The following is a 12,531-nucleotide window of genomic DNA, read 5'->3' on the forward strand; positions in this document are numbered from 1 at the left end:
AGGTTCCGGGGTTTAGGTGCTTTAGTAAGGTCAGAGAAGGGGGCAAAAGAGGGGGAGGTGTGGCGCTGCTAGTCAAGGACAGTATTACGGTGGTAGAAAGGATGCAAGATGGGGACTCTTCTTCCGAGGTAGTATGGGCTGAGGTTAGAAACAGGAAAGGAGAGGTCACCCTGTTGGGAGTTTTCTATAGGCCACCTAATAGTTCTAGAGATGTAGAGGAAAGGATGGCGAAGATGATTCTGGAAAAGAGCGAAAGTAACAGGGTAGTTGTTATGGGAGACTTTAACTTTCCTAATATTGACTGGAAAAGATATAGTTCGAGTACATTGGATGGGTCGTTCTTTGTACAATGTGTGCAGGAGGGTTTTCTGACACAATATGTTGACAGGCCAACAAGAGGTGAGGCCACTTTGGATTTGGTTTTGGGTAATGAACCAGGCCAGGTGTTAGATCTGGAGGTAGGTGAACACTTTGGAGACAGTGACCACAATTCGGTGACCTTTACGTTAGTGATGGAAAGGGATAAGTATACCCCGCAGGGCAAGAGTTATAGCTGGGGGAAGGGCAATTATGATGCCATTAGACATGACTTAGGATGTGTTGGTTGGAGAAGTAGGCTGCAAGGGTTGGGCACACTGGATATGTGGAGCTTGTTCAAGGAACAGCTATTGCATGTTCTTGATAAGTACGTACCAGTCAGGCAGGGAGGAAGGGGTCGAGCGAGGGAACCGTGGTTTACCAAAGAAGTGGAATCTCTTGTTAAGAGGAAGAAGGAGGCCTATGTGAAGATGAGGCGTGAAGTTTCAGTTGGGACGCTTGATAGTTACAAGGAAGCGAGGAAGGATCTAAAGAGAGAGCTGAGACGAGCAAGGAGGGGACATGAGAAGTCTTTGGCAGGTAGGATCAAGGAAAACCCAAAAGCTTTCTATAGGTATGTCAGGAATAAAAGAATGACTAGGGTAAGAGTAGGGCCAGTCAAGGACAGTGGTGGGAAGTTGTGTGTGGAGGCTGAGGAGATAAGCGAGATACTAAATGAATACTTTTCGTCAGTATTCACTCAAGAAAAAGATAATATTGTGGAGGAGAATGCTGAGACCCAGGCTATTAGAATAGATGGCATTGAGGTGCATAGGGAAGAAGTGTTGGCAATTCTGGACAAGGTGAAAATAGATAAGTCCCCGGGGCCGGATGGGATTTATCCTAGGATTCTCTGGGAAGCCAGGGAAGAGATTGCTGAGCCTTTGGCTTTGATTTTTAGGTCATCATTGGCTACAGGAATAGTGCCAGAGGACTGGAGGATAGCAAATGTGGTCCCTTTGTTCAAGAAGGGGAGTAGAGATAACCCCGGTAACTATAGGCCGGTGAGCCTAACGTCTGTGGTGGGTAAAGTCTTGGAGAGGATTATAAAAGATACGATTTATAATCATCTAGATAGGAATAATATGATTAGGGATAGTCAGCATGGTTTTGTGAAGGGTAGGTCATGCCTCACAAACCTTATCGAGTTCTTTGAGAAGGTGACTGAACAGGTAGACGAGGGTAGAGCAGTTGATGTGGTGTATATGGATTTCAGTAAAGCGTTTGATAAGGTTCCCCACGGTCGGCTATTGCAGAAAATACGGAGGCTGGGGATTGAGGGTGATTTAGAGATGTGGATCAGAAATTGGCTAGTTGAAAGAAGACAGAGAGTGGTAGTTGATGGGAAATGTTCAGAATGGAGTTCAGTTATGAGTGGCGTACCACAAGGATCTGTTCTGGGGCCGTTGCTGTTTGTCATTTTTATAAATGACCTAGAGGAGGGCGCAGAAGGATGGGTGAGTAAATTTGCAGACGACACTAAAGTCGGTGGAGTTGTAGACAGTGCGGAAGGATGTTGCAGGTTACAGAGGGACATAGATAAGCTGCAGAGCTGGGCAGAGAGGTGGCAAATGGAGTTTAATGTGGAGAAGTGTGAGGTGATTCACTTTGGAAAGAATAACAGGAATGCGGAATATTTGGCTAATGGTAAAATTCTTGGTAGTGTGGATGAGCAGAGGGATCTCGGTGTCCATGTACATAGATCCCTGAAAGTTGCCACCCAGGTTGATAGGGTTGTGAAGAAGGCCTATGGTGTGTTGGCCTTTATTGGTAGAGGGATTGAGTTCTGGAGCCATGAGGTCATGATGCAGCTGTACCAAACTCTGGTACGGCCGCATTTGGAGTATTGCGTACAGTTCTGGTCGCCTCATTATAGGAAGGACGTGGAAGCTTTGGAACGGGTGCAGAGGAGATTTACCAGGATGTTGCCTGGCATGGAGGGAAAATCTTATGAGGAAAGGCTGATGGACTTGAGGTTGTTTTCGTTAGAGAGAAGAAGGTTAAGAGGTGACTTAATAGAGGCATACAAAATGATCAGAGGGTTAGATAGGGTGGACAGCGAGAGCCTTCTCCCGCGGATGGAGGTGGCTAGCACGAGGGGACATAGCCTTAAATTGAGGGGTAATAGATATAGGACAGAGGTCAGAGGTGGGTTTTTTACGCAAAGAGTGGTGAGGCCGTGGAATGCCCTACCTGCAACAGTAGTGAACTCGCCAACATTGAGGGCATTTAAAAATTTATTGGATAAGCATATGGATGATAAGGGCATAGTGTAGGTTAGATGGCCTTTAGTTTTTTTTTTTCCATGTCGGTGCAACATCGAGGGCCGAAGGGCCTGTACTGCGCTGTATCGTTCTATGTTCTATGTTCTATGAGTTTGTAGCCCGAGAAGGCTCCAAACTCTTTCAGGAGCGCAATGATTCCGTCCATGCTGCTTTGTGGGTCCGAGATATAGAGGAGCAGATCATCCGCATAGAGTGAGACTCTGTGCTCTCTACCTCCCCTTCTGATCGCCCTCCAATTTTTTGCTGCCCTGAGCGCGATTGCTAGCGGTTCGATTGCTAGTGCGAACAGCAGCGGGGACAGTGGGCATCCTTGTCTGGTGCCCCTGTGCAGCTGGAAGTATTGGGAGTTGGTATTGTTGGTCCGTACACTCGCCATGGGAGCATTGTATAGGAGCTTTACCCAAGCGGTGAACCCTGTTATAATGCATTAAGTTAATAAATATAACGGAGGTCCAGCTGATTGAAGTGTGACCAATGTTATAATCCTGCTTTTGTGGCTCTTCTCTGTATTATTATTTTAATACCAATGTCCCAGCCTCAAATGGCATCTAGAGTAGATGATGTGGATACTATCCCATGGTAGTAGAATCTATGATTCTATAATAGAATCACCCAGAGGAAATCCACACAGACACTGGGAGAAAGTGCAAGCTCCACACCCGAGGCCAGAATTGAACCCAGGTTCCTGGCGCTGTGAGGCAGTTGTGCTAACCACTGTGCCACCATGCCACCCCCTGTTGGTAGGAACTTGCTGTGCTTCCTACATTACAACAATGCCTACACTTCAAAATTGCATCAGTGGCTGTAAAACACGTTCTGCTGTTGTGTAAGGAATCATTTCAATTTTAGGAGGTTTGTGGTTAAAAGTGTTATGAAAAGTTCAAACAGTCCTTGTTGAATTTTGGGAACTGGTCAGTTTTAATTTGCACATTCTGGTGATTGATTGCACAATGTTTTGCAATGTTCCTTTTTTATCTGTAATTCAGGATTTTTTTTTTTACATGCAAATTGGTCATTATCCTTAATTTGAATCTAATTTACGGGTGGGCGCCTGATTCACTGGCTTCCTGGGACCCCCTCATCCGGGGGTCTCGCTGGCATGAATTGGCACAGATCCTGACAAACACACACCTGGCGGCTTCCACTCTGAGGGGTAGCAAGGGGCTGAGTGCCATCCCTATAATTGTCTCCACACGATGTCAGGGCAGGGGGGGGGGGGTCATTCATGAAATGTGGGGGGAGAGGGGGGGCTTGTGCTGGGCTGAAGTGGCTCAGGTAGTGTTTCTTTCCTGAGATGAAGGTTTGACTGGTCTTCCCAAAATTAACCCCTTCATAAATACTTGTATCTTCTATTGCTTCAAATATTTATTAAACCTTTCCCCCAAAAGATGTTGTGAACGTACTTCACCTAATGCATGAGCTGTCTGTACTGCCTGTATAATAATGTGACCCATGATCTGGAAGTGACGGGCTACTTCCAGGTACTGTACTGGAACCCCAGTGGGCTGCGCCTCTGGCCACCCTCACCGGGGCCATATATAGACCGGCCGCCTGTGAGTGGCATTCATTTGTACAGCCGACTCTGGCAGGCGAGTTCATTGATATTAAAGCCGAATGTTCACTCGTTCTAACGGTCTCACAGTGAATTAACGGTATCACAGATGTAATGGGCGATACTTGAAAGTCCAGATTCCGACAGCTCTTTGTAATGAAATTTCTCCTCATCTTATATTCTCTTAGTGACTATTGAAATTGCTAATCCCTCGTTCACACTCCTCAAGTCAGAGATATTTTTTCCTGTTCCACCTATCAACACTCTTCATCATTTTATCTACCACTAATAAATCTGTTGGCCTGTCACCATGGCCTGGTTGGATTGGTTCCTAGGATGTTAAAGGAGGTCAGGGAGGAAATAGCAGATGATCTGAGGATTATTTTCCAATCATCACTAGACACAGGATTGTGCCAGAGGACTTGAGGAATGGAAATGTGGTTTCATTCTTTAAAACAGGTGCAAAGGAAATCCCAAACAATTATAGGCCGGCTAGTCTTACTTCAGTGGTGAGCAAATTGCTAGAATTAATCCTGAGAGATCAATAAACTGTCACTTAGAAAGGAATGGATTAGTCAGGGATAGTCAGCATGGATTTGTTAAAGGAATGTCATGCCTTACAAATTAGATTGAATCATTTCAGGAAGTGACAAGGAAAATTGATGAGCGCCGTGTAGTGGATGTTGTCTACATGGATTTAGTAAGGCATTTGACAAGGTTCCACATGGCAGACTGGTCAAAAAAGTAAAAGCCCATAGAATTGGATCCAAAATTGGCTTAGTAACAGGAAACAGAGAGTAAAGGTCGATGGCTGCCCTTGCAAATGGACAGCTATTTCAAGTGATGTTCCACAAGGCTCTGTGTTGGGACTCCTGCTGTTTGTTTTATATATAAATGATTTGGACTTGAACCTGGATTAGGAAATTTGCAGATGTCACAGAAATTGACCATGTAGTGAATGGTATAGAGGATAGCTGTAAGCTCCAAAATGATATAGATGGGTTGGTGGAAGGGCGATCAAGTGGCAGATAGAGTTCTACATGGATAAATGTGAGGTAATGCATTTAGGACGGTCAAACAGTACAAGTGAATACACAATAAACAGGAATATACTGAGAGGGGTAAATGAAGTAAGAAATATTGGCATGCAAGGACACTTATCCCTAAAGATAGTAGTACAAGTAGATAAGGTTATAAAGAAGGCAAATGGAATGCTCTCCTTCATTGGCAGAGGTAAAGAATCCAAAAGTAGGGCTATAATGATGGAGCAGTGTGAGACATTGGTGAGGCCACAGCTGGGGTATTTTGTGCAGTTCTGATCACCACATTACAGGAAAGATGTTATTGCTCTGGAGAGAGTGCAGAGGAGGTTTGCTAGAATGTTGCCAGGGCTGGGGAATTGTGGCTACGAGGAGCATAGGTTGGGATTATTTTCCTTGGAACAGAGAAGGCTCAGGAGTGACATGATTGTGAGGGGTAGAGATAGAGTAATAATAATCTTCATTAGTTTCACAAGTAGGCTTACATTTACACTGCAATTAGGTTACTGTGAAAAGCCCCTAGTCACCACATTCTGGCACCTGTTCGGGTACACTGATGGAGAATTCAGAATGTCCAATTCACCTAACAGCACGTCTTTCAGGACCTGTTGGAGGAAACCGGAGCACCCGGAGGAAACCCACGCAGGCACAGGGAGAACGTGCAGACTCCGCACAGACAGTGACCTAAGTGGGAATTGACTCCGGGTCCCTGGTGCTGTGAAGACAGGAGGACCTTGTTTCCCTTGGCAGAATTCTAAAACCAGGGCTTATAGATTCAAAATAAGTGGCAGAAGGATTAGAGGGGACATGAGGAAGAACTTTTTTATGCAGAGGGTAGCGGGGGTCTGGAATTCGCTGCCTGAGTTGGTGGTGGAGGCAGAGACTCTAAACCCCTTTTTAAAAGTACCTGGATCTGCACCTTAAGTGCTGTAAGTTACAGGGCAATGGTTCGGGTTCAGGAAGATGGGATTAGAAAGGGCACCTGGATGTCTTTGAAACGGCATGGACACGATGGGCTGAATGGCCCCTTTCTGTACTGTATCATTTCTATGGTTCTCTGCTCCAGGGATGACAGCCCCAGGATGGCCACTTTCTCCTCAGAACTCTAGCCTCGTGTTCCTGGTGAATCTATATTGCCACGTTCTAATGCCTTGGGCTGGATTCTCCAAAAATGGGGCTATGTCCCCACTATGGCGTAAAAACGCTGCCGTTTTGCACCAGACTTTCCTTTTAAAAATTAAGAGCTATTCACCTACCTGCAGGGGGCTGGCAGGGCATTCGCACTTCCGGTTCCAAGTCCGCACATGCTCACAGCGGCGGCCTCCAGCAGCCATGCTGAATGCGATGGCGGACTCAGCCGACGTTCCTGGACCAACAGAGAAGGTCCCAATGATCTTCCCCGTGACGCTCCATCTAACCCACCCAATTGCCTCCCCAGCCGCCCATAAGACCCCCTCCCGGGTATTGATCCCCCCGCCCCTCCACCAGGGAGGCCGTGGACTGAGTCCGCAGCAACCGCGCGAGAATCCCGACCAGCCAGACGTGGTTAGAACCACACCGCTGAGAATTCAGACGATAGAGACCGGAGTTTCGCTGGGTGGACCTCTGGGAATGCCCCCCCCCCCCCCCCCCCCCCCCCCAGCCGCGTCGCGTAAACTGCGTACAAGCGATTTTCCAGGGACCGGAGAATTGCGGGAGCACTGCTGGCCCCAATTCGGGCGTAAAAGTGGATTCTCCGTCCCAATGCCAAATGCGATTTTGGTGAGGGGCTGTGGAGAATCTAGGCCCGGGTCTATAATGCAGCTTCAGAAACCGTAAACTAAATCTAACTGTGCCGAACCAGTGTTTTGTACTCTATGCCCTTATTTCTAAAGCTCATCAGAAATATTGACTGATTTTTTTCATGGGGAGGGCAGATTCTTCAGATCACTCATGAGTTGGCCGACCTTACAGTTCTGGCCTGTTTGTTGATGCCTCTGATTGGGCAGAGCGTTAGGAATCTGAGTCCAGACCAGCCTGAGCACCATTAGGGGCTACCTTGCACTTGCTCTACACAATCTCTGACTCCAACCTGTAACTCTCTTTTACAATAATAATAATAGTTTATTGTTCACTTTGTCCTGTTTAATCAAATCTTGTAGTTTGAAAAGAACCTGAGGCTCTTGCTGTCCCATCAGTGCCAGCCATTCACCCTGTGTTTATTTGCATTTATTTTTGCAGCCCAGATATTCTCCCTGCTTTTTCCCACAGATACCTTGAGGAGTCAGCAGGAATGAGTATAGTCACCCAACAACCCGCTACTGAACGGCGTCCTCAGATAGGATCATGGAGCACGGGACTCTGCAGCCTGACTGACAATGTACCAATTTGTAAGTATTGTAACCGAGGAAGCCAAGAGCAAGGGTCAGTGTTGGGGAAGGGGGTATGTAGAGATCTACCATGCGGTTCAAGTGTAGTCTTGCATACACTTTAAAACTCGGTAGAAATTTGAGTTACACTTCTCGGAGGCAAAGTAAGAATCTTTTATTGCTTCTACTGATTACAATTGAGAGGAACTTAAATCTATTCTCAATAAAGACTTGCCAGCAAAAGACTTAGGGCGGAATTCTCCACTCCCCACGTGGCGTGGGAGAATCGTGGGAGGGACTCCCTAGATTTTTTACACCCCCCCGGCGCCCCCAGCGATTCTCGCCCCCCCCACCCCAGAGCGGCCGGCCCTTCACGCCCGTTTCACCACGGCAGCAACCGTACCTGGTCGCTGCATTCGTGAAACGGGCGGCAGATGCCCATTTGGGGCATCTAGTGGCCCAATTTGGACGGGAGCACCGCAACTGTGCTCGGGAGGGGACAGGCCCGCAATCGGTGCCCACCAATCGTCGGGCCAGCGTCCAAAACGGACGCACTCTTTCCCCTCCGCCGCCCGGCAAGATCAAGCCGCCACGTCTTGCCGGGCGGCGGAGGAGAAAGACGGCACCGTGCATGCGCAGGTTCGTGCCGTCTGCGCGCTGATGCATGCGCGGATGACATCAGAAAAGCACCGTTTCCGCGTCATTTCCGGAATGACGAGGTCGCGGCCGGGAACGACGGGGGCCCGCTCCTAGCCCCCCGGGTGGGGGTGAAGTAGGTGTGAGGAGCGGGCCCCAAGGCCGTCGTGAAGCTCGGCCGATTTCACGACGGCCATCCCGATTTTTATCGGGAGCGGAGAATACCGCCCCTAAAGAGAAGTAATTTATAAAACAATTTTAATTTTCCAAAATAATACAGAAATGGTTTCTTGCTTGAGGAAAATACTTCAAGAGTTGAGGCGCAGACTTCAAGAGTTTTAGAAGGGAAAATATGAAAATAGGTATCGCGAATCGTCAAGTAAAAGTATAGATTGACCTGGATGGAAAATGGCTTCTCGAACTTCCATGTTTAAGGAGAATGTTCTCAGTCTAACTCCATCTGCCCCTACCCCTGCAATGTGCTGATTGGCTTGGATAGATTTCAAATACATTTGGTTGGATGGTTAGTTGTCAATCATCAATATGCAACATATATTTGGATCTGTTGCATTTGTAGATTTTTGTGTTTGTTGGAATGTGATATGTCCTCTTAATCAATTCTAGTTTTTGCTGATTTATTGCTGACTGTGCTTCTATCTGAATTCTGAACAATAGTGTGTTTATGTAGTCATGGCGACGTTGTGTATGCTCCATAGCTTTTGCTATTTAAAACAATGGTCAGTTTATGATATCAGTAAAAATGTTGCATTAGCTCTGGCTAGTTTCTTTGAATGTTTCAGATCCTGTGTTTTGCTACTGCAAATTCTACAAGCTGTGTATTTGTAATCTAAATTAAGCTTCAAGGTATATGGTGAAATCCATTTTAAAATGGATTTTAAACTGGGCTTTAGTTTTTACATTTAAATGGCTAAATCAATTACCCTCTTACCTGTTGTAGAAGTCAATATTTTTCCCGCTTCTGGACTGTGGTAGAAAGATTCAACAATGCTCGTTATGGAAAAATAACAAGACTATTTACGAACAGACTGCATGCAGTAATGGCTGAAACTTTAGGTCAGAGAGCAGTTAGTGTCACTGCTGATTCCTTCCTAAGTTCGCGCTTTCACAGAGAACCAGCTCAGTATTTATACATTATCAGAATCAGGATTACGTGACTACAGCTTAATCAGGAATTCGATCAGAAGTATAAACATAAGCAATATCATAAAACAGGCGTCACCTTGCTGACCTTCCAGGACTCTTTGTCTCATCATTCATACCATTATCTTGTCCTTTGATGGAACATTAAAAGGTCGGAGGAGACTTGTTCCTTCCTGACCTTATCTCGTCTTATTTAGACTGCCTTGGGTTATGACGAGTTAGTCTGGTCAGAAGTTGCGGAGGTCAGGCATTTTGGAACGGCTTGACCTTCTCCAATCTCATTCAGGCTTTAAGTCATGCGAAGTCAGCTTTTCTTACATTGTACCAAGTAGTTGACCAGTTTTCCCATCATGCCATTACTTATTTTGTACAACATCACATTCCCTCCTTTTGTCATATCATGACAACTGGTCAAATGGGCATATCCATGACTTGATTGAAAATGTATTTAAACAAGCAGCCAAGCAATCCTATCCCTAGTAGCATTAGTAGTAGTAGAATAAAAGCTTTAAAAATCCAATCAAATAATCCGTGACCCAACCATCCTAGCCAAGCCGGCAAGTTATAGTCATGAATATGGTCGGCCAGGTTAGCGATATTTTCTGAGCCATCTGGAATATAAATGCAGCACTCCTGTCCTACAATAGCACACATTTCTCCCTGCAAGGCTAACAGATAATCCAAAGCCAGTCGATTTTGTAATGCCACGGTCCGGACAGCCACTAGCTCAGCTGAGACCTCAGCCAGTTCCTGTCCAGTTTCCCTGGCTTCTGCTGACGTTACGTTCACCAGTTGTTCCAATGCTGAGGCCATGTGGACCAGTCCGTCGGATGCCTTGCCCGTTCCATATAATGGAAAGGCCATAGAACATAGAACATAGAACATAGAACGATTCAGCGCAGTACAGGCCCTTCGGCCCTCGATGTTGCACCGACATGGGAAGTCCAAAAATTAAAGGCCATCTAACCTACACTATCCCATTATCATCCATATGCTTATCCAAAAACTTTTAAATGCCCTCAATGTTGGCGAGTTCACTACTGTTGCAGGTAGGGCATTCCACGGCCTCACCACTCTTTGCGTAAAAAAGCCACCTCTGACCTCTGTCCTATATCTATTACCCCTCAATTTAAGGCTATGTCCCCTCGTGCTAGCCACCTCCATCCGCGGGAGAAGGTTCTCACTGTCCACCCTATCTAACCCTCTGATCATTTTGTATGCCTCTATTAAGTCACCTCTTAACCTTCTTCTCTCTAACGAAAACAATCTCAAGTCCATCAGCCTTTCCTCATAAGATTTTCCCTCCATACCAGGCAACATCCTGGTAAATCTCCTCTGCACCCGCTCCAAAGCTTCTACGACCTTCCTATAATGAGGCGACCAGAACTGCACGCAATACTCCAAATGCGGCCGTACTAGAGTTTTGTACAACTGCAACATGACCTCATGGCTCCGGAACTCAATCCCTCTACCAATAAAGTCCAACACACCATAGGCCTTCTTCACAACCCTATCAACCTGGGTGGCAACTTTCAGGGATCTATGTACACGGACACCGAGATCCCTCTGCTCATCCACACTACCAAGAATTTTACCATTAGCTAAATATTCCGCATTCCTGTTATTCTTTCCAAAGTGAATCACCTCACACTTCTCCACATTAAACTCCATTTGCCACCTCTCAGCCCAGCTCTGTAGCTTATCTATGTCCCTCTGTAACCTGCAACATCCTTCCGCACTGTCTACAACTCCACCGACTTTAGTGTCATCTGCAAATTTACTCACCCATCCTTCTGCGCCCTCCTCTAGGTCATTTATAAAAATGACAAACAGCAACGGCCCCAGAACAGATCCTTGTGGTACGCCACCCGTAACTGAACTCCATTCTGAACATTTCCCATCAACTACCACTCTCTGTCTTCTTTCAACTAGCCAATTTCTGATCCACATCTCTAAATCACCCTCAATCCCCAGCCTCCGTATTTTCTGCAATAGCCGACCGTGGGGAACCTTATCAAACGCTTTACTGAAATCCATATACACCACATCAACTGCTCTACCCTCGTCTACCTGTTCAGTCACCTTCTCAAAGAACTCGATAAGGTTTGTGAGGCATGACCTACCCTTCACAAAACCATGCTGACTATCCCTAATCATATTATTCCTATCTAGATGATTATAAATCATATCTTTTCTAATCCTCTCCAAGACTTTACCCACAACAGACGTTAGGCTCACCGGCCTATAGTTACCGGGGTTATCTCTACTCCCCTTCTGAACAAAGGGACCACGTTTGCTATCCTCCAGTCCTCTGGCACTAATCCTGTAGCCAATGATGACATAAAAATCAAAGCCAAAGGCTCAGCAATCTCTTCCCTGGCTTCCCAGAGAATCCTAGGATAAATCCCATCAGGCCACGGGGACTTATCTATTTTCACCTTGTCCAGAATTGCCAACACTTCTCCCCTACGCACCTCAATGCCATCTATTCTAATAGCCTGGGTCTCAGCATTCTCCTCCACAACATTATCTTTTTCCTGAATGAATACTGACAAAAAGTATTCATTTAGTATCTCGCTTATCTCCTCAGCCTCCACACACAACTTCCCACCACTGTCCTTGACTGGCCCTACTCCTACCCTAGTCATTCTTTTATTCCTGACATACCTATAGAAAGCTTTTGGGTTTTCCTTGATCCTACCTGCCAAAGACCTCATGTACTCTTCTTGCTCGTCTTAGCTCTCTCTTTAGATCCTTCCTCGCTTCCTTGTAACTATCAAGCGCCCCAACTGAAACTTCACGCCTCATCTTCACATAGGCCTCCTTTTTCCTCTTAACAAGAGATTCCACTTCTTTGGTAAACCACGGTTCCCTCGCTCGACCCCTTCCTCCCTGCCTGACTGGTACGTACTGATCAAGAACACGCAATAGCTGTTCCTTGAACAAGCTCCACATATCCAATGTGCCCAACCCTTGCAGCCTACTTCTCCAACCTACACATCCTAAGTCATGGCTAATGGCATCATAATTGCCCTTCCCCCAGCTATAACTCTTGCCCTGCGGGGTATACTTATCCCTTTCCATCACTAATGTAAAGGTCACCGAACTGTGGTCACTGTCTCCAAAGTGTTCACCTACCTCCAGATCTAACA

General features: G+C 46.2%; 1 protein-coding gene across 1 annotated transcript in view; it reads left to right on the forward strand.

Moving 5' to 3' along the window:
- Positions 1 to 12,531, forward strand: part of LOC119962406 — a 94,070-nt gene that overhangs the window by 15,445 nt on the left and 66,094 nt on the right. The window contains exon 3 of the mRNA XM_038790393.1: positions 7,455 to 7,603. Within this exon, the coding sequence (XP_038646321.1) occupies positions 7,455 to 7,603 (149 nt within the window). The remainder of the gene's footprint in view (positions 1 to 7,454; positions 7,604 to 12,531) is intronic.

Source organism: Scyliorhinus canicula, chromosome 1 (genome assembly GCF_902713615.1).
Source record: "Scyliorhinus canicula chromosome 1, sScyCan1.1, whole genome shotgun sequence".
In the NCBI taxonomy this organism is placed as follows: domain Eukaryota; kingdom Metazoa; phylum Chordata; class Chondrichthyes; order Carcharhiniformes; family Scyliorhinidae; genus Scyliorhinus; species Scyliorhinus canicula.